A 25,629-nucleotide genomic window follows, 5' to 3' on the forward strand; every position below is an offset into this window, starting at 1 on the left:
AAAGAGCCTGAATTTCACCTACTCTCCTAGCTGTAGTGATGGCGATTAAAAATATAGTTTTGAGAGTCAAAAAATTTTCAGAAATAGAATCCAGAGGCTCTAAGGGATCCAAAGGAATAACCGCTAGAACTGTATTTAAATTCCACTGAGGACAGATATTTAAAGTCTTAGGTCTGAGTCTGCTGGACACTTTAATAAACTTTTAAATCCACATGTTATCAGCCAATTTTACACGATAGAGAGCACTGAGAGCAGAAACCTGTACTTTGTGGGTACTAGGGGAAAGACCTAAATCAAATCCCTGCTGAAGGAAGTCTAGAATTTTAGGAATCACCGGAGTGTTGATAGAAAAAGAATCCCCACACCAAGAGATACATTTTTTCCAGGTTTTAGTATAGATTCTAGAGGTAGTATCTTTACGGCTAGATAGAAGGGTATTTACTACCTTTTCAGAGAACCCTTCCTTCAGCAGAATGGACTTTTCAATTACCATGCTGTCAAGCTGAGGTTTTTGATCTGACGATAAAAGGATTGTCCCTGGGACAGCAGATCCTTTTGAGGAGGAAGGCAGATGGGATCCTCTACAGCTAGAGTCTTTAATAGAGAGAACCAGCTCCTCTTTGGCCAGTATGGAGCCACTAGGATTAGAATGCAATGATAGTTCATTAGCTTCTGAAGGACCCAAGCTATTAGTGGCAGGGGAGGAAATGCGTATCCCATACTGAATGTCCAATCCTGAGCTAATGCATCTACTGCTAGCAAAGAGTCCCTTGGATTTAGGGAATAGAATAGAACCACCTTGTGATTTCTCTTGGTTGCAAACAGATCTATTTGAGGAACCCCCCATCTCTCCGTAATCATCCTGAATGCCCACGGAGCTAGAGACCATTCCCCTGGGTCTAATATGTGTCTGCTCAGGAAGTCCGCCTCCAAGTTCCAGACCCCTTTGAGATGGACTGCAGAGATAGAAGCACCTTGTTTTCTGCCCAAGAAAATATTTGATGCTAAATTGACTGGAGAGCTGTGTACCCTGGACCTCCCTGACACCTTATAAAGGCCACTGCAGTCATTTTGTCCGAGTAAATGAGGATATGGCGATTTTTGAAGATCTCCTCTAACTCTTGGAGTGTCATCCATATTGCCAGTAGCTCTCTGAATGCAAATTTGTATGAACAGGGAAAGTACAAGGTTTCCTGTCTCCTAGGCCTCCAAAAAGGTCATCCTGGATAGACTTAGTCTCCTGAACTTCCTCTAAATTCAAGGTAGTACGGACAGACTTAATTAAGGATTCTATATCATCAGAATTAAACAAGAAATCCTTCATGAGGATTTTCCACAAATTCTCCTTCTTCCAATTCTGGAGATACACTTTCTTCAGAATCCGAAAAAGACACAATTTTAGTCTTTTTTTACAGCTGAGGCATTAACCGAAGTAGTAGGAGCCACAGGGGTAACAGGTGTTAATGAGGCCAATGCAGAGTGTATCTCTGAATGAATCATGCATTTAATTTCTTGCATAAGAGTTGGAGAGTCATCTTTTACTACTGATGCAATACATGATTTACACAGAGGTTTAGAAGCAGATTCAGGAAACTCCTTATAGCAAATAACACATTTCTTAGGTTTCGATTTTTTTCCGTTTAACCAAAGAACCTACAGAATCCTTGTCTCCCTGCAAATACAAGGAAGAGAAGGATAAAACCCCATGCAATGAAGATAGGCCAGGGCGAACCCATAGGCCCTCAGTACTCACGGATCCTGGGTCACTGGAGGATCTGGAACCTTTGCAGGTGAGCTCATGATGCAGCCTTGTATTTTCCAATGCTGGAATCAGTTAGAGCAGCTTCCATCTGGGAGAGGGGCTTCTTATAGGAAAAAAGCCTGTCTCCAGATTCAAATTCCCGCCCGAGCGCGGCCGGAAGTGACGTCAGACGCCAGCATCCCAGGCCGGAAGAAAAATAACTAGAAGCGCTTGCGCGAGGAGAGAACTCCTCGCTGAAGGCAGAGACCGCTGAAGGAGACCGTACAGAGACCCGTACACTATATGGTGCTCCCGCGGTATCCCTCCACCTCCATGCTCCCGGAGCAGACCTACAGAGAGGACCGGACCACGGGGAGAAAAAGACAGAGGGTGTGCTATGCTCACACCCCGAGTCCGCAAGGCCCCGTAAGGACCTTCATTTCTTCATGCAGGAGAGTCAGAAACCCCCGTGCACCTCTCAGATCCTTCCCTGACAGGGACAGGAAAAAACACTGGTGTGGACAGGAAGGGGTGGGGAGTTTAACCTCAGTGTTTTTTCCTGTCCCAATCAGGAGGAGGAGATAATCTCATGGGTGCTGTCGTGGAGATGTGGGGGGAAAGCACTGTATTTTGCAAGAAATCCATGTTTTTCCAATTTCATAAAAAAAAAAAAAAAAAAAAAAAAATTTTTGACTGGTCTTTAAAGGACATCTGCAGTGCTGGGCAAAAAAACTTTTTTTTACCTCATTTAATAGGTCTTTGAAAGACCTTACCAACAATGTCTCCCCCATCAAAATTGGCCCAGTCGTTCTCCCGTTATCAGCACACGAATTACGGAGAAGTGAAAATAAAACTACATCTCCCATCATGCCTTGTGCTTACTTCCTGTAAGCTGCTGCCCTCCCCCTGTTCTATCCCCCCCCCCCCCTTGCATACACCCTCCCCTTCTGCTCATCTCCCCCTCCCCATGCTGCTCCTGTCCAGTGATGAAGCAGCTGCCTCCGTGCTCACTGTAGTGTGGGCACTGGAGAGTGAAAGGAAAAATGGTAAAAACACATAATTGTTTGTCTATAAAACTGTCCTGATATTGGTCCCTCCATCTTTTTCACAACTACAACTCCAAGCATGCCCAGTTATTTTATATGCTGTTCGGGCATGCTGGGAATTCCAGTGGTGCCTCCAGCTGTTGCAAGACTACAAATCCCAGCATGCCCTGTCAGCTTTCTGCTGTATGTGCATGCTTGGAGTTGCAGAGGTGCCTCCAGCTGTTGTAAGACTATACATCCAAGCATGCCGTGTCAGCTTTCTGCTGTTTGAGTGTATAAAGGAGTTGTAGTTCACCAACACCTCTACTGTATCAGGAGACTCCTGGGAGTTGTAGTTCACCAACACCTCTATTGTACCTCTGTAGTCTCCTGGGTGTTGTAGTTCACCAACACCTCTGTTGTATCAGGAGTCTCCTGGGAGTTGTAGTTCACCAACACCTCTATTGTATCTCTGTAGTCTCCTGGGAGTTGTAGTTCACCAACACCTATATTGTATCTCTGTAGTCTCCTGGGAGTTGTAGTTCACCAACACCTCTATTGTATCTCTGTAGTCTCCTGGGGGTTGTAGTTCACCAACACCTCTATTGTATCTCTGTAATCTCCTGGGAGTTGTAGTTCATACACCAGTGTTTCCCAACCAGGGTGCCTCCAGATGTTGCAAAACTACTACTCCCAGCATTCCCTGGTTGGGAAACACTGGCATACACACACACATAACAGGGACTACAACTCCCAGCATGTGTCATTCAGTAGTCCCCCTCTCACACACAGAATCATCTCCAGTATGATATTTATTCCCTGTATACATCACCAGCCCGTGCAGTGTAATATGTCTCCTTCACACACACGTCCTCCCCTCCCTGCTCTGTGGTTTGTTCTGTGTTTCCCCCCATGATAACTTGAATCCTCCCGGTGATAAGTGAGGTCCTATGTAGACAGAGCAGGGGAGGGGGGAGGAGCTGTGGACGTCCTCATTCTCCCCCTGCTTCAATCTTACAGATAGGGGCGTTTCTGAGGATGAGCCTATGGCTGCCTCACAAAGCACCCGCTCATGCATATGCATAAGCAGGGAGGAGCTGACAGAGGCTAGGGGGAGCACAAACACTGCTGGGAGGAAGAGATCTCCGTCCCCAAGATGGCGGCTGCAATGTAATGAATAGGGGACGGACGCAGGACTACTGGGCTATGCTGGCAACTCTAATATCTCAGACACGGCTGCATATAGGTAAATAGGACTAATTGACTGAATTGTATAACTTTTCTTTGGGGAACATTTGGGCAGGGATTTTTGACCACTACAGTTGTCCTTTAATAGGGCTTATGGACAGTGGTTATGAGGCAACCCTTTTAACATGACATACACCCCTTTCATTCACGATTCATTAAAGCTTTCTCCCTTTGACTTAGGCAGGACTGCTGCACCACACATCACCCAGTAGCTCGACTTCCTTCTGGAACTGATATCTGGGGTGCCACTTCACCCTTTTATAATCACCAGTGATTCTTTCAGCTCTTCTATTATTCACTACAATGACGCCATTTGAGCCTCCATATTGTGGTCTTTTACCGTCACCAGTTAAGCTTCTGGGCCATTATATTGACCAAAATAATTTGTACAACCCCAAAGTATGTGCATCCTAAATGGTATGTTTACCCACAAATAAATGGCCACAGATTATTGTTTAGCTGTGGAATTTGTTGCAGATTAATTTTTTTATTTTTTTTTATTTAGTTTTGAGGTCCCTTCTTTTACTCTACCGCCAAACAAGTAAAATTTTGTTTCAAAACTCATTCGGAGCACGCTGCGGATTTGAGTATTCACGCCAATCCCCAAATCTTGCATGGATCACACACCAGATATTCTGCATCAAGTATGCAACAAGTCCATTCTTAGTCTGAAATAAGTAAACTGAAACATATTGAAAAAGTGCCTTATTTATTTAAATTACAACTCAAAGTTGTATGAATTGCTCAACAAATCCTGTTTTGCTCACAGAATTTTACAAGGAGCATGTAAAATTAACTTTTTTCTTATTTTTTTCCTTTTTTTAAAAATGCATGATAAAGAACTGAAAGTACAGGGAAAAGCGCTGAGCAGCCCATACAGAGCATTGACACTGCTCTTGGCTGTATTTAGCTTTTGTTCATTGAGTTAATACAAAAAAACTGAAACTGCTTGCAATTAAATGGCCATTGCACTTATAGCGTAGACTGCTATGTCTGCATATATACCTATCTTCAATTAGAAACATAATACTTGGGGGTGGGGGTGCTTATTCTTCTGTCATCTCATAAGGGCAAGGATATGTTTGAACAGAGGGCTGCTTTGTGGCACATGTGCAAAATAAATAAATGTGGTGGCAATTTGTACCCATTCTATTCCCTTGTGTACAGTTTTACTGACGTTCTTTTTATATTTCTGCCCAATTGTAGGTCCCTCTCTAGGAGAACATTCTGAGAATTTAAATAAAAGATGGAACTAGAAATTTTGTACAAGATTGTAATTTGGGGTTTAAAAAAATAAATAAAAAGCCAAGAACAGACAACTGATAGCAAAGGAGAGACTCTGTCTTCAAAAAGAATTGGCAGATTTTAAAGCAGAACACTCCCATATCAGGGTTACATTTCTGGTTGTGGTTAGTTCTCAGTAGCGTAGTGGGAGTTTGACCAAGGATCTGAACTTCTTCTTCCAATTGTTGGGCTCCATATTGGAGCCCATGGGTTGTATGCTTGTCCAGGCAAGTTTTCAGAGCTATGGGATGCAGAAGCCGATGCAGAGCTGGATGTGGGACATGTACTTTCTCCTCCAATTAAATCAATTCCAGGTAATGGATTTGCAGGAGTGGTATATGGAAGGGTGGTGCTCGGATTACTGGACCAGATGGAACTGCTGAAGGGGATTGTTGTAGACCACAGGCTGCCAGAGTTTCCAAGAATGGACTGCAAAAGGATGAAGCAAACATTGCATTAAAAAGTATTTATGAACATTTTCCCTGTGTGGGTTAAATATTATTATTATGCAGTTCAGGGAATTGGTTGACCGCTGGGACCCCCCGCAATCTACGGGATGGGACCCCGTGCTCAGTAAGAAGTGCATGCTGCAGACGGCACGCGCTCCATTTTTTTTTAATGGGAGCGCCGAAAAGACCCGAGTACAGCACTCTGGTATCATCGGTGCTCCCATAGAAATGAATGGAGCACATGTCATCTTTCGGTAGAAGGCATGCACTCCTCACAGACAGCTGGGAACCCACCTGTGATTAGTTACTTATCCCCTATCTTGTGGATAGGGGATAAGTTAACTTTCGCTGGAGTTCTCCTTTAAGTATCACTATAGGAATACATTAGGCAGGGCTTTATTGCTTTAATAAGATGTAAATGTAACATAACACATTACAGGTACTAGATTTTCTGGAGCAAGGATGCTGACCCCATTTCCATATTTTGAGTTGTGAAGGAATTTTTAATATGGGACAATTGACATCTGCCTCATTGATAGAGACACAGGGAATGCTCTCAAATACCAGAGTTAACATTAACTGTGACATCTAGGGGATTAGGCCGCTGGGATTGGCATGATATCCTTCAATAAGGAATTCAATATTTGCTGCATCTAAGCCCCTGTGCCCATACCATCACTACAATGTACTGGCAAAGCAGCTTAGTTGCTGAAATGTAATTTGTGCATTGCAGGTAGTACAGAGGTAAAAGCATTGACAAGCTGAAAGTTAAGCTAAACTAGAAAAGGTTCTAGTTTAAAAAAAAACAACAACAATATAGAAGTGATCTAAAATAGTGCATCTCTGTCTCAATGACTCCAGGTACGACTCACAATGTCATACTGTATGTTCATAGCATTGGGGGTTTACTTTGATATAGTTTAAGGTGGGGGTTCCTGAAGAAGTAGCACTAAGAAGCACTGATTTAAAATTTCATATATCAATCTTGTTACTATGCTGGTACAAGGAAAGGGAATGGAATTTCCCACAGCAGCTGCTTACATCTTTCTGAGCTGTACACAGGGTTTATAAAGTGTACATAAGCCACCATCTGTGGAATGACAGCGACCTTGTGACTGAAACTGAAGAAGAGTCGCAGCATTAGAGCAGTACACAGCATATCATGGAGTTGGCAGGACAAGAGTAATGAGATCTCTAGTAATAATACTGTCTGTATGAAATGATTTAATGCAATATATCTAAAGAAAACACAACCCCTGACATTTTTGTAAATATTTTATTATGTCTTTTCATGTGACAACACTGAAGAGATGACACACCGCCATGTCTAAACCTTTGGATCAATATTTTGTGTGGCCACCATTATTTTCTAGCATTGCCTTAAGCCTCTTGGGCATGAAGTTCACCAGAGCTTCACAGGTTGTCACTGGAGTCCTCTTTGCCTTCTACAGGACAACATCACAGAGCTGGGGGATGTTAGAGACTTTGCCCTCCCCACCTTTTGTTTGTGGATGTCCCACAGATGCTCAATAGAGTTTAGGTCTGGAGACATGCTTGGTCAGTCCATCAACTTTACCCTCAACTTCTAAAGCAAGGTAGTGGTCGTCTTGGAGGTGTGTTTGGGATTGTTATTTTGGAATACTGCCCTGTGGTCCAGTCCCGTAAGGGAGAGGATGGTGCTCTGCTTTGATCACTTAAATAGAACCTGTCTGACAAAGTGAAGTAGGCCAAAATCTCTCAAAGCAGACAAAATACCTTGGGACTTTAGTGAACTACGGTGAGAGCCATTATCCACAGATGGGCATGAACTTAATTTTAACAATAGAAATGCATATCAGGGCAGGATTATACAGCCAGGAGGAGCGTATTAGGCATACAAACCCCTGAATGTATAATCCAGCCCATCACCTAAAATTCACTCCCATTATTATTAATATGAAATATGTCATGTGATTGTATATTTCTGCATATGCATTAATGTAATTTTGTTTTATAAATGTATTTATCCATGTTTTGAAGCACCAGCAGACATGATGTGAAACTTATATGCAGGTAAATATTGTAAGCGAGTTACACAAATGCTATACTCACAGATGTTACGTGGGTAGGGGATCCAGTGCTGGTAGGCCATGTAGGTGCAGAGTCTGGAGCAGGGGGGTCCCAGACTGAGGATGTGGATTCAAAATCTGTCCATTTCTTTTGGGTATCTTGGGCATATGTGTTTCGTGGAAAAGAAAGCTTGCTAAAAACTTCTGTGACAAGAAAAAAAAGGACAAATATGAAGTGTATGTATGTGACTAAACGAAGTGTGTTGCACGTATGTATACCGCACCCTGTATAAAAATACAATGAACTGTTATACCAATTTTCTTAATCAACTTAAAATAAAAGCAATAAAAAGCAGTTCTATAAAAGAGTATTATATACCGACATACTCTCTATAGCATTTAATTTCCTAATTTTAACTACTTACTAGCTGCATATAAAATGTTCTAAAAACATGTATTCAAATACTTTTAGAAAATGATCCAAACAGGATTGTCAACCATCTTAATATAACCATGGCCATCTGAAAAGGTTTTGATTAACAGAAAAGATTAACTTATTGAAGATGCTGTTTACATTCGCATTTGTTCTTTTCCCTCAAATTTTCCTTGTTTGTTGATGGCCAGAAAAATTCTGACTAGGTCATAGCCTTCCAGTACAGATGTATTAACTTTCTATAAAAAAAAAAGAAAAAGAAAAACAAACCAAGCCATTTACTTCGAAATACAAATGTACTCACCTCCTGTTAAATTGAAAGAATTGCTTGGTCCAAAAGCAGAGAATGAATTCAGTGCAACATAATCAGGACTGTTGGGACTGCTGATGGGGCTCCACAAGCCAGAGCTAAATGTAAAACAAGTGTACAATGAGTATTCTCACAATATTAAAGGGGTACGCCACTGGAAAACATTTTTTTTAGATCAACTTGTGCCAGAAAGTCAAACATATTTGTAAATTACTCCTATTAAAAAATCTTAATCCTTCCAGTATTTATCAGCTGCTGTATGCTCCACAGGAAGTTCTTTTCTTTTTGAATTTCCTTTCTGTCTGATCACAGTGCTCTCTGCTGACTCCTCTGTCCATTTTAGGAACTGTCCAGAGCAGGATAGGTTTGCTATGGGGATTTGCTCCAACTCTGGACAGTTGCTAAAATGGACAGAGGTGTCCGCAGAGAGCACTGTGGTCAGACAGAAAGGAAATTCAAAAAGAAAAGAACTTCCTGTAGGGCATACAGCAGCTGATAAGTACTGGAATGGTTAAGATTTTTTAATAGAAGTAATTTACAAATCTGTTTAACTTTCTGGCACCCCTTTAAAGAGAAACTGACAGGAGGATCAAGCGCACTAAGCAGCACTAGTGATGACGCGGCTCCCTGCTCGGCTGCTGAGACACGTCACAAGAAGGAGCAGTGAATATTGATGGAGTGGGCACAACGACTGGTAGATGCAGCCCTGAGGATTGTTACAAGAGCAAAAGGAAACTCTGTATTGCTTGTTTCTCTTAATTAACATATATACATTTTGTTGAATTTGGAAGAGTAATACATTGTTGGAAAGTGGAACACTTGCACTATAAGGGTAGGGTAACGTGCCATATTTCGCTGCTGCGTATAGGAAAATGCGCAGCAAAATACGGCATGTGTGACCCTACCTTAAGCCTGTATATTCAGATTAGTGCAGGTGATCTTTCTGTCAGTTTCCCTTTAAATGATAAAATCACACAGCTTCATTCACAAAGCAGCAGTCCGGATATTAAAAGTTTAAAAACAGTCTCCACCAATCACATCCAGCACAGAGAAAAGGCCACAAAATAACCTTTAAAAGGAGTACAGCAGGCAAAATTTACTTCTCCCCTACCCACAGGATGGGGATAAGCAGCTGATCGAGGTGGGTCCGACCGCTGGGCCCCCCCGCAATCCGCTACTTATCCCCTATCCTGTGGATAGGGGATAAGTTAATTTTGCCTGCTGTGCTTCTTTAACTCCTCCTACCTGGTATGGGAATGTAAGATCACAAACCAGATTTCAAATATTCCATATACTAGCAACTTCTCTTTAAAGGCAACCTGACATAAGATTTTACCCTATATAAAACTGCAGACAACACACTATAGAGGGTAAAATCTGCTTTCCTACTATATCCTGAGTGTGATGAGTGGACTGTGTGTAAAACATGGAAGAGCTGTGCTGCTCTTTTACTTCCAGCTATTATATAAGTGGCAATTTAAAATGGACTTGTTTACTACAGCGCAGTAAACACCACCTGTCACAATTTTCTCCGCAACATGGCATTGCCAGTTACTGCTGGCTCTGTGTTTATATAGTTAGACACTCATATTTATCAGCAGATGTGGCCTCCTGCTATAGCTCGGATGTATAATACACAGAAATCATATTACATGACTGATAAATAATTTTCTGCAAAATTCTTATCTGATTTGTGTGCTGCCCATTCTCTGCCCACTGGAATGCACTGGCGAATCAACTCACAAGGTTTGCGATTTGATTTTGGCATATGAATAAGAAAAAAAGGTGCACTCATTCTCCAATTGTAGTGTATAGACTAGTCACACAATACAATGCAGGTAAACGTATTCGCTCACAATGAATTACAGCACAAGGCTTTACTTTGCCATCTGGATGCCATACGGAATCAGCTCTCCCCCTCAGAGTAGGAATCTCTCACAGAAGGAAAATACATCTCACCAGATTTCTCTCCCTGTAATACTGAAGGCAGGGATATGAATTGAAGTGTTATCATTTCATGTGTTTTTCTCAGAAATGATAGCTCCTCTTTATATATGATCAGTGATATTTTTGGTGCTTATTGGAGAAAGCTAAAATGGGGGCTAGAAATAATGATGTAGTCGGTGGACAGGAACTTCTACTGTTGAGCAGATATCTTACCAGATCTGCTGCTTTGCTCTGTAAACTCCATTCTGAGATGATTTACAGCAATCACATCTTACATACAATACAATTAAGTGCAGACTGCTAGAATATAAATCTGGAAACCATTCCTTACCTATCAGAGTTATCACTGTCAACAGAGAATGTATGTGACATGCTGATGCTGTTAGAAAGGTCACTTTTTACAGCAGATGATTTTGATAACCCACTGCCACCTGCTTGTAGTAAAAAAAAATAAGAAGAAAGGAAAGCAAGATAGAACAGTTTAGTGGTTTTTGATACAATGTACTTCAGTAATCGTTTTAGACAGCAACCTAAATAATTATATTACCTGGGTTCTTGTCATAGCCTGCAGCTACAGCAGCAAATGTGGGATTGCCATTCCTTCCGGGAAGAGATGATGCTTTAGTCAGCTTAGGTTTGGCAACAGTAGAATTCATTCTTAATTCACTAGAATAAAAGATCCTGTGTTACACACACTGGTTATTTGTATTCTCTTATCCATACTGGCCTTGTACAATAAGAACTTTGGTAAAGTCTAGAACAGGGGTCTCCAACCTGCGGAACTCCAGATGTTGCAAAACTACAACTCCCAGCATGCCCGGACAGCCAACGGCTGTCCGGGCATGCTGGGAGTTGTAGTTTTGCAACATCTGGAGGTCCGCAGGTAGGAGACCCCTGTTCTAGACTTTACCAAAGTTCTTATTGTACAAGGCCAGTGGGCTGGAAAAGGTGGATACAGTCCTAGGAAAGAGTCTCCTAGGACTGTATCCACCTTTTCCAGCCCACGGGAACACCTGAAAGGTGAACTAATTTATGCAGGATAAGTCATCAACTGCCGAGCCCAGAAGTTCGTGACGAATCGAATTTACTGTAAGTTCGCTCATCTCTAATTAAAAGACTGGCAATTGTGATTTTTTTCCTTTCAGGTTGTTTACGCTGCCCCTCCTAAGTAAAGCATAATATAGTGAAAGATGTTGCTTTCAGCAGTCTTTTACTTGTGCTGATACGTACGTTAATTTACAAGAATGTACATTGATAAGCATGCGCCCAGCGCTGCCAGAGACGAATCCGGCATATTCACTAAGTGCCCCTCTTTCTGCCAACCCTCTGATGATTATATTGAACCCATCTCTGGCAGTGCCGGGTGTGCACTGCATGCTTCAAGATTTGAGTTCTTATACACAGTACATATTGGCGAAAGCGACAAACCTCTGAATAAAGCATGTCTGTTGCCATATTAACCAGCGAGGGTGGCATAACCTGAAAGGTTCACTTTTAAGCAGCATGTCCAATTTGCTTAATAAAAGCAGATTTGATAAACTAGGCACACAAACAGGGGCCTGCTGACAGCTGGGCCTTGACATGTGTGTCTATTAAAGACAATACTTAAATTGTATTGCACATTCTTCATGTACACATGCAGAAGTTTTGTAGCAGAAAAAAACATCACTGTTAACATACAAATACAGGGAAGAGATTGTTAGTGGAGGTCACCCAACTTACTGAAGGCTTGAGTTGTTGACAATGCTGCTGTAGCTGCTTCTTGCCCCATAGCCCAGTGCTGGAGGTGGTGAAGGGGAGGTAGGAGCTGGTGAGGTTTGCCGTTGCTTTAAGAAGTCATCAGCATTGTGCGTCTGGACAGACAGTTTGTAAAGGCTGTCTGCTGCTATAACAACATCGCAATAGATATGTTAGAAAAAAATGTGATACAGTCCTCTTTTTTGCTAAGCAAATGTATATTCCCTACTTTGTAACATATTTAGTGTGGAAATATTTACTGCAAACAGTATATATACCGAACTACACAGGGATAAAACTAAGTCAATATCATTTTAGGAAGAGCAGCCTTTTACTGGCATTGTGAATGCCTACACTGTCAATCTTCATCCCACTCCCCTAAGGCGGATTCCTTATATGGTATGCCCTACATATACTAGATGGTTGTAGGCTCCCCCAGAATTTTTCCTATGTGTGTGAGCAGAGATTTTACTTAATCAAGATGATTCTTATAGTCCTAGGAGCCACGTTATGTGGCTTTTTAACAATGGACTACCAGAGGCCGGATTACAGAAATTCAGTGTGTGTAATAGATAATAGGGATTGACCGATTATCGGTTTGGCCAATATTATCGGCCGATAATCATGATTTTGGGCATTATCGGTATCGGCAATTACCTTGCCGATAAGCCGATAATGCCCCACCCCCCGCACCGCGTCGCACCCCCCACCACACCGCCCCGGCCCCATTGCCTCCCCCATCCCCGGTTTTATAATTACCTGTTCCCGGGGCCCACGCTACTTCTTGCTCCTGCTGCGTCCTGCGTTACGCTGTGCGCAATGACGAGTGACGTGACATGCGCGACGTGACGTCACCGTCAGTGCGCACAGTGACAGCTCAGGAGGACGCCACCGGAGCCAGATGTAGAGTGGACCCCGGGAACAGGTAATTATAAAACTGGGGATGGGGGAGGCAATGGGCCGGGGGGGGGTCGTTTGCGGTGCGTCGGGGGGGGGGGGGGGGGGGAGGCGCAGTGCGGCGGTGGAGGGGAGCGGTGGCGGTGATAGGACTCAGAACCCCCAGGCAGGGGGAGAGAAGCGGGTGGTGGTGGCGGCGGCGGCCTATGGCACCGCAAAAGCCACTGCAGTGCATTGATTTAAAGCGCCCGCTTTAAATCAATGATCTGCAGCAGTGTCGCGGGGGGTTAAATAGCCGATAACTTATACCGGAATATCGGTATAAGTTATCGGCTATCTGCCCTAACCTCCAACCTAAAAAAACGATTTCGGTCGATCCCTAATAGATAATAAATCATGCATATAGTAGACTTTATATGAAATATAAACTCATATGACAACAGCAGCACTCTGCACCCAGAAGAAAACTCCATGCTACAATAAACTAGAATTCTGTGCCTGGGATAAGAAAGCCACATGCTGTACAAAGCAGACACAAACCTTACTGGGTACATTTTGGCTCAACATGCTTTTTAAGTGGCATCCATAAAGTAATCCAACATGCTATTGAATCATATTTCCATCATTAAGACTTCTAGAACATGAATATTTTGCTAAACAGCCACAGAGTGTCTTATGCACATAAATGTTTGTAGGGTGAACACTTCTTTACTGTTACATTACCAGCTTTATATGAGATAAAACTACTGAAATAGGTACTTGTATTGATAGAAATAAGCAGGAGATATAAAATCATAGATAATAATCAAAAGCCATGTGTGGAAGTTTTATTACTGCAATCTATGTATTTTGGGGTAAAAAATATTAGGCATTAGGATCCATTAAAAAGTTTCAAGCGTTTTCTTACTGCCATTGAGATGATCGCTCAGGAAGAGACCAGAGGGGCTAAGGACTGAGCCGTCAAAGATTGTCTGACACATTTGGTTGGAAAAGGCAAGAGCAGCTGCCTATGAATTGAGGTGCTGCAGAAAGCAAATTCTTGAAAACTTTTAATAAACTCCAAATATAGAAAAATCTAAACCTACAACATCTAAGTAGTGAGGGTGCATACTCACAGCTGCCTGCTAAATGAATTGGCACAGAGTCCCACTCTGGAGGTGGGGAGTCTTTCTCGCCTTCTGAGCTGCTGGTATTGCCTAGTTCCTGACCAGTACGACTAGGAAGAAGTTTCGCCAGCATTGACTGCCTGTTCTCCATTAGCTTACTGTTGGTACCTGCACAAAACATTAACAAGCCATGCACTGTGAGATGCTGCTCCACTCCAGACAAACCCCAGCTGGTTAGCGACAACAGGCCAGACACTTTCAAAACATTAAAAATACCTCTTGTTTTCTGCAGATTTCTTGGTTTTGATCCATTCACTACAGAGTGCTGTACAGACATTTTGGTAAAATTTTTATGCTGTTTATTTTCCAAGGGGGTGGTGTATGGCAATTCCAAAGAGCTTAAATGTAATTACGAAAAAACACACATTAAAAAAATATACATTATACACTTCAAAATAAATGTCATACTGTATGTTATTGTTTAACCGTGTTCACATTTTATCTATGCTTCTATGTAGAGATGAGCAGAAGTTACAGTGATTCGATACGGACTTCTCGGCTCAGCAGTTGCTGACTTTAGTCTGCATAAATGAGTTCTGCTTTCAGGTGCTCCAGTGGGCTGGAAAAGGTGGATACAGTCCTAGGAGAGAGTCTCCAGCCCACCGGAGCACTTGAAAGCTGAACTAATTTATGCAGGCTAAAGTCAGTAACTGCCGGGCCGAGAAGTTCATGACAAATCGAATTACTGTAACTTCGCTCATATGTACTTCTATGCATAACAATGCAGTGTACACAAAACCCTTTGTCATAATTGACAGTGATTGTTTTAAGTGTCATAGAATGCAAACAGCGGTGCCAAACTGATATTTAGCATTTAAAGAAATGGGTAGGTTTACACCTATGAGCCATTAATTACTTAGGGACCACGGGCGTACAGGTACGCCCTGACACCCTGGTACTTAAGGACCAAGGGTGTACCTGTACGTCCGTGGGAATTTCGGTCAGCGTCATGCGCCGACCGGGCCGGGATGCCTGGTGAAATCATTCAGCAGGCATCCCGTGACAATGCCCAGGAGGGTCCAGAGTCCTGTGTCCAGTAGTTCAGGGTGAGTTTTGTCTGCAGGGACAGGTAAGAGTTTAAAAAATAAATAAATAAATAAAATAAAAAATAAATAAAAAAAGGAACCCCCCCCCCCACCTAATAGGTTACTCAAGGGTCCGCCACAGATTTTGCAGCAGGACCCGGGCCCTATTAGGGTATCAGGGATGCTGCATTTGGTCCCCCTTTTTTTTGGCTGCAGCTGGATTTTTTTTAGTATAACTGTGTGTGACTTATAATCACACCTTATATAAAGTATACACCAAGCGCATACACTACATACTTCAAAGCCCACCCCCATAGCAGAAAAAAGGTGATGGGCCGCCATACATTTTCGGTGGAGGAGGCATACGCTTTTCTTGCCTCTGACTCCGAATCTGCCAGTGAGGACGAGGATACACTGAAATAGACTATTTTAGTTATTTCAGTGACGACTTTGTCAATCTAATGGTGGAGCAGACGAATCTGTACGCCAAACAGTTCATCGCCCACAACCCTGATTTGCTTTTGGCCAGGCCCAATAAATGGTACGCCATCAATGCAGCCGAAATGAGGACATTTTGGGGCCTTGTGCTGCCTATGGGCCTGGTAAAAAAAAAAAAAAAAAACGGTATCAGGCAGTACTGGAGCGGGGACATCCTATACCATACCCCGCTTTACAGTATTTGTCATGGCACGGAGGCGGTTCGAGGCCATTCAGAAATGCCTCCATTACACTAATAATGCGGCATGTCCCCCCCCCCCCCAAAGTGATCTCGCCTATAACCGACTTTACAAAGTGAGGCTGGTCATCAATCACTTTGGGGCCAAATTTTTGGAGGCCTACATACCCCTCAGGGAGCTCTCTGTAGATAAGTCTCATATCAGGTTTAAAGGGAGACTCTTCTTCCACCAGTATATTCCTTCGAAGCGGACGCAGTATGACGTGAAACTCTACAAACTTTGTGAGAGTACCTCTGGGTACACTTAAGAGTTTAGAGTACAGTAACCCCCCGACCTACGATGGCCCCGACATATGATAAAATCGCCATACGATGGCCTCTCAGAGGCCATCGCATGTCGATGTCAGCATCTACATACGATGCTTTTATATGTCGGGGCCATCGCATTAACTGCTATGCGACAGCGCAAAATGCTTAAGCTGCTGTCTGATAGCAGTTTAAGCATCCCTGGCAGGTTCGCTTACCTATTACCGCTGCTCCGGGTCCACTTCGCGATCCTCCGGTGTCTTGCGCATCTTCTCCAGGGTCCGGCCCTCGGTTTCCGGCGTCGTTATTATGTCACTACGCACGCCGCGTCGGCGCAGCAGCGTAATAACGTCACTAGAAAGCGAGGCCCGGACCCTGCAGAAGATGCGGAAGAAGCCGGAGGATCGCGAAGAAGACACCGGAGCAGCGGGACAGCATCGGGAGCCCCTGGGACAGCATCGGGAGCGGTGAGGACCTGGTCCGGAGCGACGGGGACAGGTGAGTACAGCTTCCTATACTTTACATTGCACGGATCCCTCAACATACGATGGATTCGACAAACGATGGGTCGTTTCGAACGAATTACCATCGTATGTTGAGGAACCACGGTATATGAGGGACGAGATTCCCGTATTGAACCCCCAGAATGTCCCCCCCCTCTGGGTGTTAGCGGGAAAATCGTTTGGGACCTTGTGCACCCATTGCTGGATAAGGGTTACCACCTTTATGTGGACAACTTTTATACCAGCATCCCTATGTTAACATCTCTTGCCGCCAGATCCACGTCCGCTTGTGGGACCGTGCAGAAGAACCAGAGAGGCCTTCCTTTAAATTCGATTCAGACACCTATGCCCAAGGGCGAGTCCCGTGCCCTTACTCATGAAAACCTGTTGCTGGTCAGGTATAAGGATAAAAGGGATGTCCTTATGCTGACCACAATTCATGGTAACGGAAGCTCACCTGTCCCTGTGCGAGGTACCACAACAACGGTCCTCAGAAAGGCAGAAAGGAAATTCAAAAAGAAAAGGACTTCCTCTGGAACATACAGCAGATGATAAGTATTGGAAGGGTTAAAGGGATATTCCCGGAAAAAACTTTTTTATATATATCAACTGGCTCCAGAAAGTTAAACAGATTTGTAAATGATTTCTTTATCCTTTCAGAGCTTCTGAAGTTAAGGTTGTTATTTTCTGTCTAAATCCTCTCTGATGACACCTGTCTCGGGAAACGCCCAGTTTAGAAGAGGTTTGCTATGGGGATTTGCTTCTAAACTGGGCGTTTCCCGAGACAGGTGTCATCAGAGAGGATTTAGACAGAAAAGAACAACCTTAACTTCAGAAGCTCATAAGTACTGAAAGGATTAAGATTTTTTTATAGAAGTAATTTACAAATCTGTTTAACTTTCGGGAGCCAGTTGATATATATAAAAAAACGTTTTTTTTCCTGGAATACCCCGTTAAGATATTTAAACAGAAGTAAATTATAAATCTGTAACTTTCTCGAACCAGTTGATTAAAAAAAAAAATGTTTTTCAGTGGAGTACCCCTTTAATGTTACCTTATTTTCTCGGTCGCTCTTCATTGGGGGACACCGAACTGATGGGTATATGCTCTTGCCACTAGGAGGCGCTGACACTAGGAAAAAGAAAAGTCGGCTCCTCCCTGGCAGGATATACCCGTCCACCTGCAGTGAGGGAACCAGTTTTATCTAGTGTCAGCTAGGAGGTGGACACGGTCTGGTTCTCTCCAGACCTCTTTTTTATTATTTTCTATTAAGGGCTGTTTAGTTAGATTTCTTTACTCCCTTTTATTTCACTTTTCAGGTGGGGCGACAGGAGCATGGCGCTGCCCGTTTCCCCATATGCGGCTAAGGTGCACGGGACAGAGTATGCACCGTCAACCCCTTCCCGCCAATGGCCAGCGCCTGGAGGTTGCACTCTGGGTCCCGGTCCCCCACTGCCCCTGCTCGCACCGGTATCTGTAGCCTTGTATGATGCAGCGTGGCCATAAGCTGGTTGAAGACATCTGAGGTTGAGTATAAGAAGGTTGAGTATAAGAAGGCAGAGTATTTACACCCCCCTTCCCCCCTCAGGGTGACTTGACTTCCACCTAAAAAAGGGACTCTGTCCTTTATTGCGGTCTTTATGTGGGGGGGGGGGGCTGTGTTAGCAGGGAAACTGCACCTGGCGGAATGAGGGGCTCAGGGCGGCGCATGGCTCCGTCCTTCTTCCCCTGTGCCAGCGCGCGTTCTGGGGACTAAAATGGCGTGGGCAGACCGCGGCTTTTTATCTTCCTCCAGATGTCTCACTTTTTCAGGAGCGGTGCTGCTCGTTTCCTGAGTGGCGCCGTCGGCTCCTTGTACTGCGGACCGGAGAGAGCTTCCCTCTCCGGGCCGCCATGTCTTTTCATCTGGCGGAGCTTGACTCTGCCCCCTCACCCATCGGGAGTGGCGCCGCTCGCTCTCTGATCGGCACAGCCGGCTCCCTGTTCTGCAGCCCGGAGGGAGCTTCTCCTCTCCGGGCCGCCATGTAAATTTTTCCCGGAGCTTAGCTCCGCCCCTCACATTCTGGAGCGGCGCCGCTTGTTCTCCAAGCGGCGCCGTCGGCTCCCTGATCTGCGGCCCAGAGGGAGCTTCTCCTCTCTGGGCCGCCATGTCAGCTCCTGGCGGAGCTTAGCTCCGCTCCTCTCTCTCAGCAGCGGCGCCGCTCGTTTTCTGAGCGACGCCATCGGCTCCCTGAACTCTGGCCTGGGGAGAACTACTCTTCTCTGGCCGTCTTTTTCCCTAGCCTCGGAGCTAGACGGCGGCTTAGCAGGCGCTTCTAAGCATGCTGTTCTGTGCCGCCACTGTTCCCGAGACTGCCACTGTGTCTGTGAGGCTTGGGGGAACTCATGTGGAGTTCAGGTCCCCAGCAGACACGGTGGCAATATGGTAAGGGAGCAGCACAATTCTGGTTTTTGCACTCTGAATTATTGCAGTGTTGGCCTGTCGGCCATATCAGCTATACATGCCAAACAATGGTTACTATCATGAGCTGATTACCGTATCCTTCAGGCGTCCCTGTCCAGCATACAGTGCTGGTGGTGCCGTGGATAAGTTTTGACATTGTTGCCGTGGCAGGTTTTTGCCTGGGACGTACGGTCCCTTGGTGTCTATAGGGGATATTTTCATACATTTTGTTATCCCCTACCGTTGGGTGCCATACCTTGATGGTGGCCTCGCCTGTCTTTCATCTCACAGCTGCCACCTTAGCGGCTGGCACTTTGGTACATCTGCTGGTGCGAGATGCCGAAGGCAGAAACCTTTGTTACTAGAGTTCCATACCAGTCAGTCAGACAGTGGTCTGCATGGCTTCCTCTGCCACCTGTCATCCACTTGTCAGTACCTCACTGCTGTGCGAGACGTCCGATGTCATGTCTCGCTACGCTCTGGACCTATACCAATAAGCCAGACAGCGGTCTGCATGGTTTCCTCTGCCTTTTGTCAAACGTCTCACGACTGTTGTGTTGGTGGCTGCAGTTCCGATACCCCACTGCTGGGTGCAGTATGTGGAGAACTGACCCGATGTGTCTTTAGGACGCATACCAGTAAGCCAGACAGTGGCATGCATGGTTCATCTGCCGTTTATCACACGTTTCACAGCTGATTTATCTGTAGCTGCATTTCCGATACCCTACTGCTGGGTGCGGTATGTGGTGAACTGACCTGCTGTGCCTTAAGGACCCTAAGGCTCTTTGTCTCCTACGGACCCATACCAGTGAGCCAGACAGTGATCTACATGGTTTCCTGCATCGCCTGTCACACACTTCACGGCCGAGGTGTCTGCGACCGGGGTACTGGCTCCTCACTACTGAGCGAGGTGCCAATGTCATGAATAGCTGTCTTCTGTGGATCCATGCCAAAAGGTCAGACAGTGGTATGTTTTGTTGCTTACACCGCCAGTTATACATCTCATGGCTGATGTATCTGCGCCTGGGGTTCCGGTTCCTCTCTACTGAGTGCAGTACAGATGGTGTGCATAGTTGTTTTTCTGTGGATCCATGCCAGGCAGTGGTCTGCACGGCTACCTACATTTGCGTGGTTCTCTACACCGCCTGTCCTCCATCAAAGGGCTGGTGTATCACTCTGTTCCTCACTATATAGTGAGGCGCCCGTCTTCTATGGACCCATACCAGTAAGCAAAACAGTGGTCTGTATGGTTACCTACACCGCCTGTCATACATCTAACGACTGATGTCCCTGCAGATGGAGTTCCGGTACCTTACTACTGAGCGAGGTGCCACTGAAGTATTTAGTCTTCCGTGGACCTGTGCCAGTCAGCCAGGTATGGCTGGTGTTTCTGCGCTTAGTCTTCCGGTTCCTCACTAATGTACGAGGTTTCCGATGGGATCACTCGCTGTCCCCATACCAGCAAGCCAGACAGTTGTCTGAATATTTTCTTTTGCCGCCGGTCACACGGCAGGCGTGTTTTCGCGGCCGCAGTTCCAGTTCCTCCCTCTGTGTGTGGTATACTTGAGACCGATCCTGCGTGTCTCACAGGACACTATACAGGATGTCAGGGATACATTCTGCGGTCCCTCCATTTTCCTCTCTCTCTTTTCCAGGGGGCGGGGGCTTTCTTGGCCTCCCCGCCTTTCCACTTTCGGGTCATCTACCATGCGTTGTGCTTGTGGACGGTAGTTCACCTCTGCCATGGTAGTTGTCAGGCGAGCTGCCCCATGTGCCTAATATAATGCACCACATACTGATTACAGGGTGACCTGCTTAGCTAGGTCCCTCTCTGCATGTCTGCTACTCTGTCTGCAGGCTGGGTTCTCTCTCCACTGGGACCTCCTTTTCTGGACCTAGAGTGTCTCCGGCCTGGGGGCTCGTCAGCAGACCTTGCGGGCACGTGAGTTCAGTCTTGGGACTGTTTCTTTTTGCTGGTGGTTGTTTTTTTCCACCCTAAGGGACTGCTTTGGTACGTCCCATCAGTTTGGTGTCCCCCAATGAAGAGCGACCGAGAAAAGGAGATTTTTTTTTGTACTCACCGTAAAATCTCTTTCTCGTAGCCTTCATTGGGGGACACCGCACCCACCCATTTCTTCTTCTTTTTCTGGTTCTTGGGTTCTCCGGTATTCCTTCTAGGGTCCTTCAGACGTTTTTCCTCGTTTGGCTTCTCCTACTGCTTTGTGACACAACTGGTTACCTCACTGCAGGTGGGCGGGTATATCCTGCCAGGGAGGAGCCGACTTTTCTTTTTCCTAGTGTCAGCGCCTCCTAGTGGCAAGAGCATATACCCATCAGTTCGGTGTCCCCCAATGAAGGCTACGAGAAAGAGATTTTATGGTGAATACAAAAAAATCTCCTTTTTAATTCTGTATCCATGTAAATAAACAGTGTGTGTTTAGTTTGGTTGTACAAACCTTTTCCCCTGGTTTATACTACATAAACTAATACAATATGGGGTCATTTATTAAGCCATCTAAACCACTTTTGTGTCATAAAAAAATAGCAAGTTATGTTGGACACCACATATTTGCAGCTTATTTAAAGTGGGAAATAAAGTGTCTAAAATTAACCAGAAGTGGCCGGCCAGCTAGTTTGTGTAAGAAATTGTATGACAAATCCACACCTGCTCATAACAGGCGTAGACTTTACTGTCCATGACAGTTGAGGGCACGTGACACCTAATAAATTCGGCAGATTTCAAATAAGAAAACTTCACAATAAAAATGTTGTGGACACACACATATATATATATATATATATATATATATATATATATATATGTGTGTGTCCACAACATTTTTATTGTGAAGTTTTCTTATATATATATATATATATATAAAAATTCATCTCCTAATGCACTTTATAAGCGTCAGAAAACTACAAAATTGTGTGAATCAGAAATAAGCAATATATTAATTCGGGACTCCTTTTTCATTTCACATCTAAACAGATTTTTCATTCCTTTTTAGACAGACAAAAAAAGGTATAAATCAGCATTTTCCTTCTCTCACCTTGGTTTAACTTCTGTTACATTCTCCTTTTTGTTGGAGCTAAGAACTTTCTTGCTCTTATGTTTTATTTTACCAACTTCACTTTCTATTTTATCAGGAATGGCTTGTTTTCCTTTCATTTTTTCAGGCTCCTGAAAAATAAAGCATTTATTTTAAGAGGACAAAAGAATTGCAGTAAAAATGTTACATCCCCCAAGTTGCTAATGCACAGCAAATATAAAAATGTCAGGCGCAGCAAGCAAGGAACAAGCAAGCATTCTGCTTCCAGTAGAATACTAGACACTGGCTTCATACATCAGTGTAGGCTATATCCAGCCCGCTGTTATTTATTATTCTAATGAAATCTACAAACCTTACTATCACACACCTCTCCAGATTACATTAGTACCAGCATGCAAGCAAATTAATTTTACACATTCATTTTTCTTAATTTCTTAGGACATAACAGGTGCCTTGGTATCATACCTCTTTGAGAAGTGGCTCAGTGTCAGGATTAGAAGTTTCAGTAGTGGTGGAAGAGCTGTCATCATCTGCAAGAGAGTCCTTCAGCTCATCTTCGTGTGTCTTGGATTTTCCTCGTCTTTCCTTCTCCTCCTGTTTCTTTTGGAATTTAAGTTTATGCTGAAGAGATTTCCCCTTTCCTAGAGGCAAAATGTAGGAAAAAAACAGACAAGCTTCAATTTATTGCACTGTCTAAAAGAAGTCCATATGTAGTTGTATTAAAGGGTTTGTTAGGATAATATTTTAATATTTTAATGAGCTCAGTGTCAGATAAAAAGATAAATTCACCAGCCACAGCAGTGACCCTCTTTAGCCATGGATTGTCCAAGCAGCATTTTCTATGTTTAAAAAACGCAAGTGGGATGTAGAAACAGGCACCATTGGAATGGCATAAAAACTGAGAATTGGCAGCAGGTAAGCATTTACATGTTTTACTCCGCCCTGAGCACATTTACAAACAAACATAATTCTCTGAAAGATCCATTTAAACCTCTATGGTTCGAAAAGTAGATTTTTATGCTTACCGTAAAATCTTTCTTGGAGGATCCATTGGGGGACACAGAGACCGTGGGTATATGCTGCTGCCACTGGGAGGCTGAAAGTCAGCCCCTCCTGGCAGGATATACCTTGCCTAGAGAATCTGAGCTAATCAGTTTAGTCCCAAAGCAGTAGGAGAGGGCCGACATGGAGGAAAAAAACAAACAGCAACTGTCCGAGGAAACCACAGACCAAAAAATAACCTAACCAACCAGACAGGCAACCGAACCAAGGACATCAGAACAAATGGGTGGGTGCTGTGTCCCTCAATTGATCCTCAGTGAAATACATTATACAGTAAGCATAAAAATCTACTTTTCTCGGTCGGCTGCATTGGGGGACACAGAGACTGTGGGATGTACCAAAGCAGTCCCCGGGGTGGGAGAGAACCCAAGCAACTCCAGTGGAAGGCTGGACCACAGCCGTCTGCAACACCTTGCAACCCAAACCAGCTTCAGTGGACGCAAAGGTGTGCACCTGGTAACATTTTGTAAAAGTGTGCAAGGATGACCTGTTACCCTGTTGCGGAGAGTCCAGGAGGCCCCGACGGAACGAGTGGAATGAGCTGAAACCCGGAAAGGCGGAGTCTTCCATTTGCAGCGGTAAGCTTCCGAGATGGCAGAATGGATCCACAGCGAAATGGTCGCATTCGAACCAGGAAATCCCTTACGACGACCCTCCGCAAGCACAAAAAAAGAGTCACACTGGCAAAAGGATGAAGTGGCCGAAAGGTAAATTTGAAATGCCTATACAACGTCAAGACCGTGAAGCAACCATTCCCTGGGATGGGACGGAGCAGGGCAAAAAGACGGAAGGACGATATCCTCATTTAAAAGGCAGAGACCACCTGAGGCAAAAATGATGGGACCGGATGGAACACAACTTTGTCCTGGTGCAAGACCAGGTACGGGGAACGGCAGGAGAGAGACACCAGGTCTGAAACTCTCCTAATGGAAGTGACCGCAATGAGGAAGGCCATAAAGAGAAATGTCCCGGAGAGGTTAAAAGGGAGCACCCTGCAAAACACTGACCAGATTCAGATCCCACGGGCAGTAGGGGATCTGTACGGCGGAGCTGCATGAGCTACACCCTGCAGAAAAGTGCGGATGTGAGGGTCAGACTAAAGGGGGTGCTGAAAGAGAATGGAGAGAGCAGACACCTGACCCTTAAGGGAACTGAGAGCCAAGCGTTGTTCCAGCCCAGACTGCAAAAAGGAAAGAAGGCGTGGAAGGGAGAAAACAACTGGGGAGAAGGATTGAGACTCGCACCATCGAAAGTAGGACCGCCAAGTATGGTGATAATCTTTTCAGAGGAAGGCTTGCGTGCCCTGATCATTGTGCGGATCACTTGGGGAGAGAACCCCCTGGCCCTTAGAAAAGAGTTTTCAACTGCCACACTGTCAAATGCAGTGACAGGCAAAGGTGACCCTGAGAGAGCAAGTCGGGCCGAACTGGAAGGCGCAGTGGTGTGTCGGCCACAAGGCAAACACCGTCGGGGTACCATGCGTGCCTGGGCCAGTCCGGAGCCACGAGAATGGCAGGGACACCCTCTGTTTTGAGTTTCCTCACGACCCTTGGAAGGAGAGGAAGAGGAGGGAAGAGATAGGGGAGGACGAAGTGCGACCAGGGGATCACTAGGGCATCTACAGCCAGATGATCTTGGGATTTCACAATGAACTTTCTAGTTGTGGCGAGATGCGAAGAGGTCCACGTTCAAAGTGCCCCAGAGGTTGCAGATCTCCGCAAACACCTCTGGATGAAGACACCACTCGTCGGGGTCGGCAGAGGAGCGACTGAGGAAGTCCGCTTCCCAATTGTCCACCCCTGGGATGTGGGATCGCCGAGATGGAGGGAACGCCCAGAGCAGAATCCTGGAGACCAATGTCATCGTTGTGGGGCTGCGAGTGCAGGCCTGGTGATTGACATATGCCACAGCCGTGGAGTTGTCCAACTGGACTCGAACAGGATGGCCCTGGAGAAAGCGCTCCCAATGGAGGAGCCAAAAAGGTAAATTGCCGAAGTTCCAGGATGTTGATGGGGAGAAAAGCTTCCTGGGAGGACCAACGGCCCTGGACTGTCCGATCCCTGAAAACTCCTGCCCAACCGTTGAGACTTGCATCCGTCGTGATGAACTGCCAGTGGAGGGGAAGGAAAGATCGCCTCTGTCGAAGAAGAGGAGACAGAAGCCACCGCAGGAGGGACTGGCGGTCCTGGGGAGGGGAGAATAATCCTGCGATCGAGGGACAGCGGACACTTGTCCCACCGGGACAGAAGAGAAAGTTGAAGAGGAGGACAATGAAA

General features: G+C 45.0%; 1 protein-coding gene across 4 annotated transcripts in view; it reads right to left on the bottom strand.

The window, feature by feature from the left end:
- Window positions 1-4,702: 4,702 nt before the first annotated feature.
- The window catches only part of TMEM131 (transmembrane protein 131), a 209,753-nt gene continuing 188,826 nt past the window's right edge, over window positions 4,703-25,629 (bottom strand). For 3 of the 4 annotated variants that reach the window (XM_056555908.1, XM_056555910.1, XM_056555911.1), the window contains 10 exons: window positions 22,757-22,932; window positions 22,292-22,422; window positions 14,502-14,623; window positions 14,235-14,393; window positions 12,208-12,370; window positions 11,033-11,151; window positions 10,817-10,916; window positions 8,533-8,636; window positions 7,839-7,999; window positions 4,703-5,727 (listed from right to left, as the gene is read on the bottom strand). In XM_056555908.1, coding sequence (XP_056411883.1) covers window positions 5,425-5,727; window positions 7,839-7,999; window positions 8,533-8,636; window positions 10,817-10,916; window positions 11,033-11,151; window positions 12,208-12,370; window positions 14,235-14,393; window positions 14,502-14,623; window positions 22,292-22,422; window positions 22,757-22,932 — 1,538 coding nt within the window. In that variant the 3' untranslated portion in view covers window positions 4,703-5,424. The remainder of the gene's footprint in view (window positions 5,728-7,838; window positions 8,000-8,532; window positions 8,637-10,816; window positions 10,917-11,032; window positions 11,152-12,207; window positions 12,371-14,234; window positions 14,394-14,501; window positions 14,624-22,291; window positions 22,423-22,756; window positions 22,933-25,629) is intronic. The other variant, XM_056555909.1, reaches the window with a different exon arrangement.

Source organism: Hyla sarda, chromosome 2, assembly GCF_029499605.1.
Source record: "Hyla sarda isolate aHylSar1 chromosome 2, aHylSar1.hap1, whole genome shotgun sequence".
NCBI classification, from domain to species: Eukaryota; Metazoa; Chordata; class Amphibia; order Anura; family Hylidae; genus Hyla; species Hyla sarda.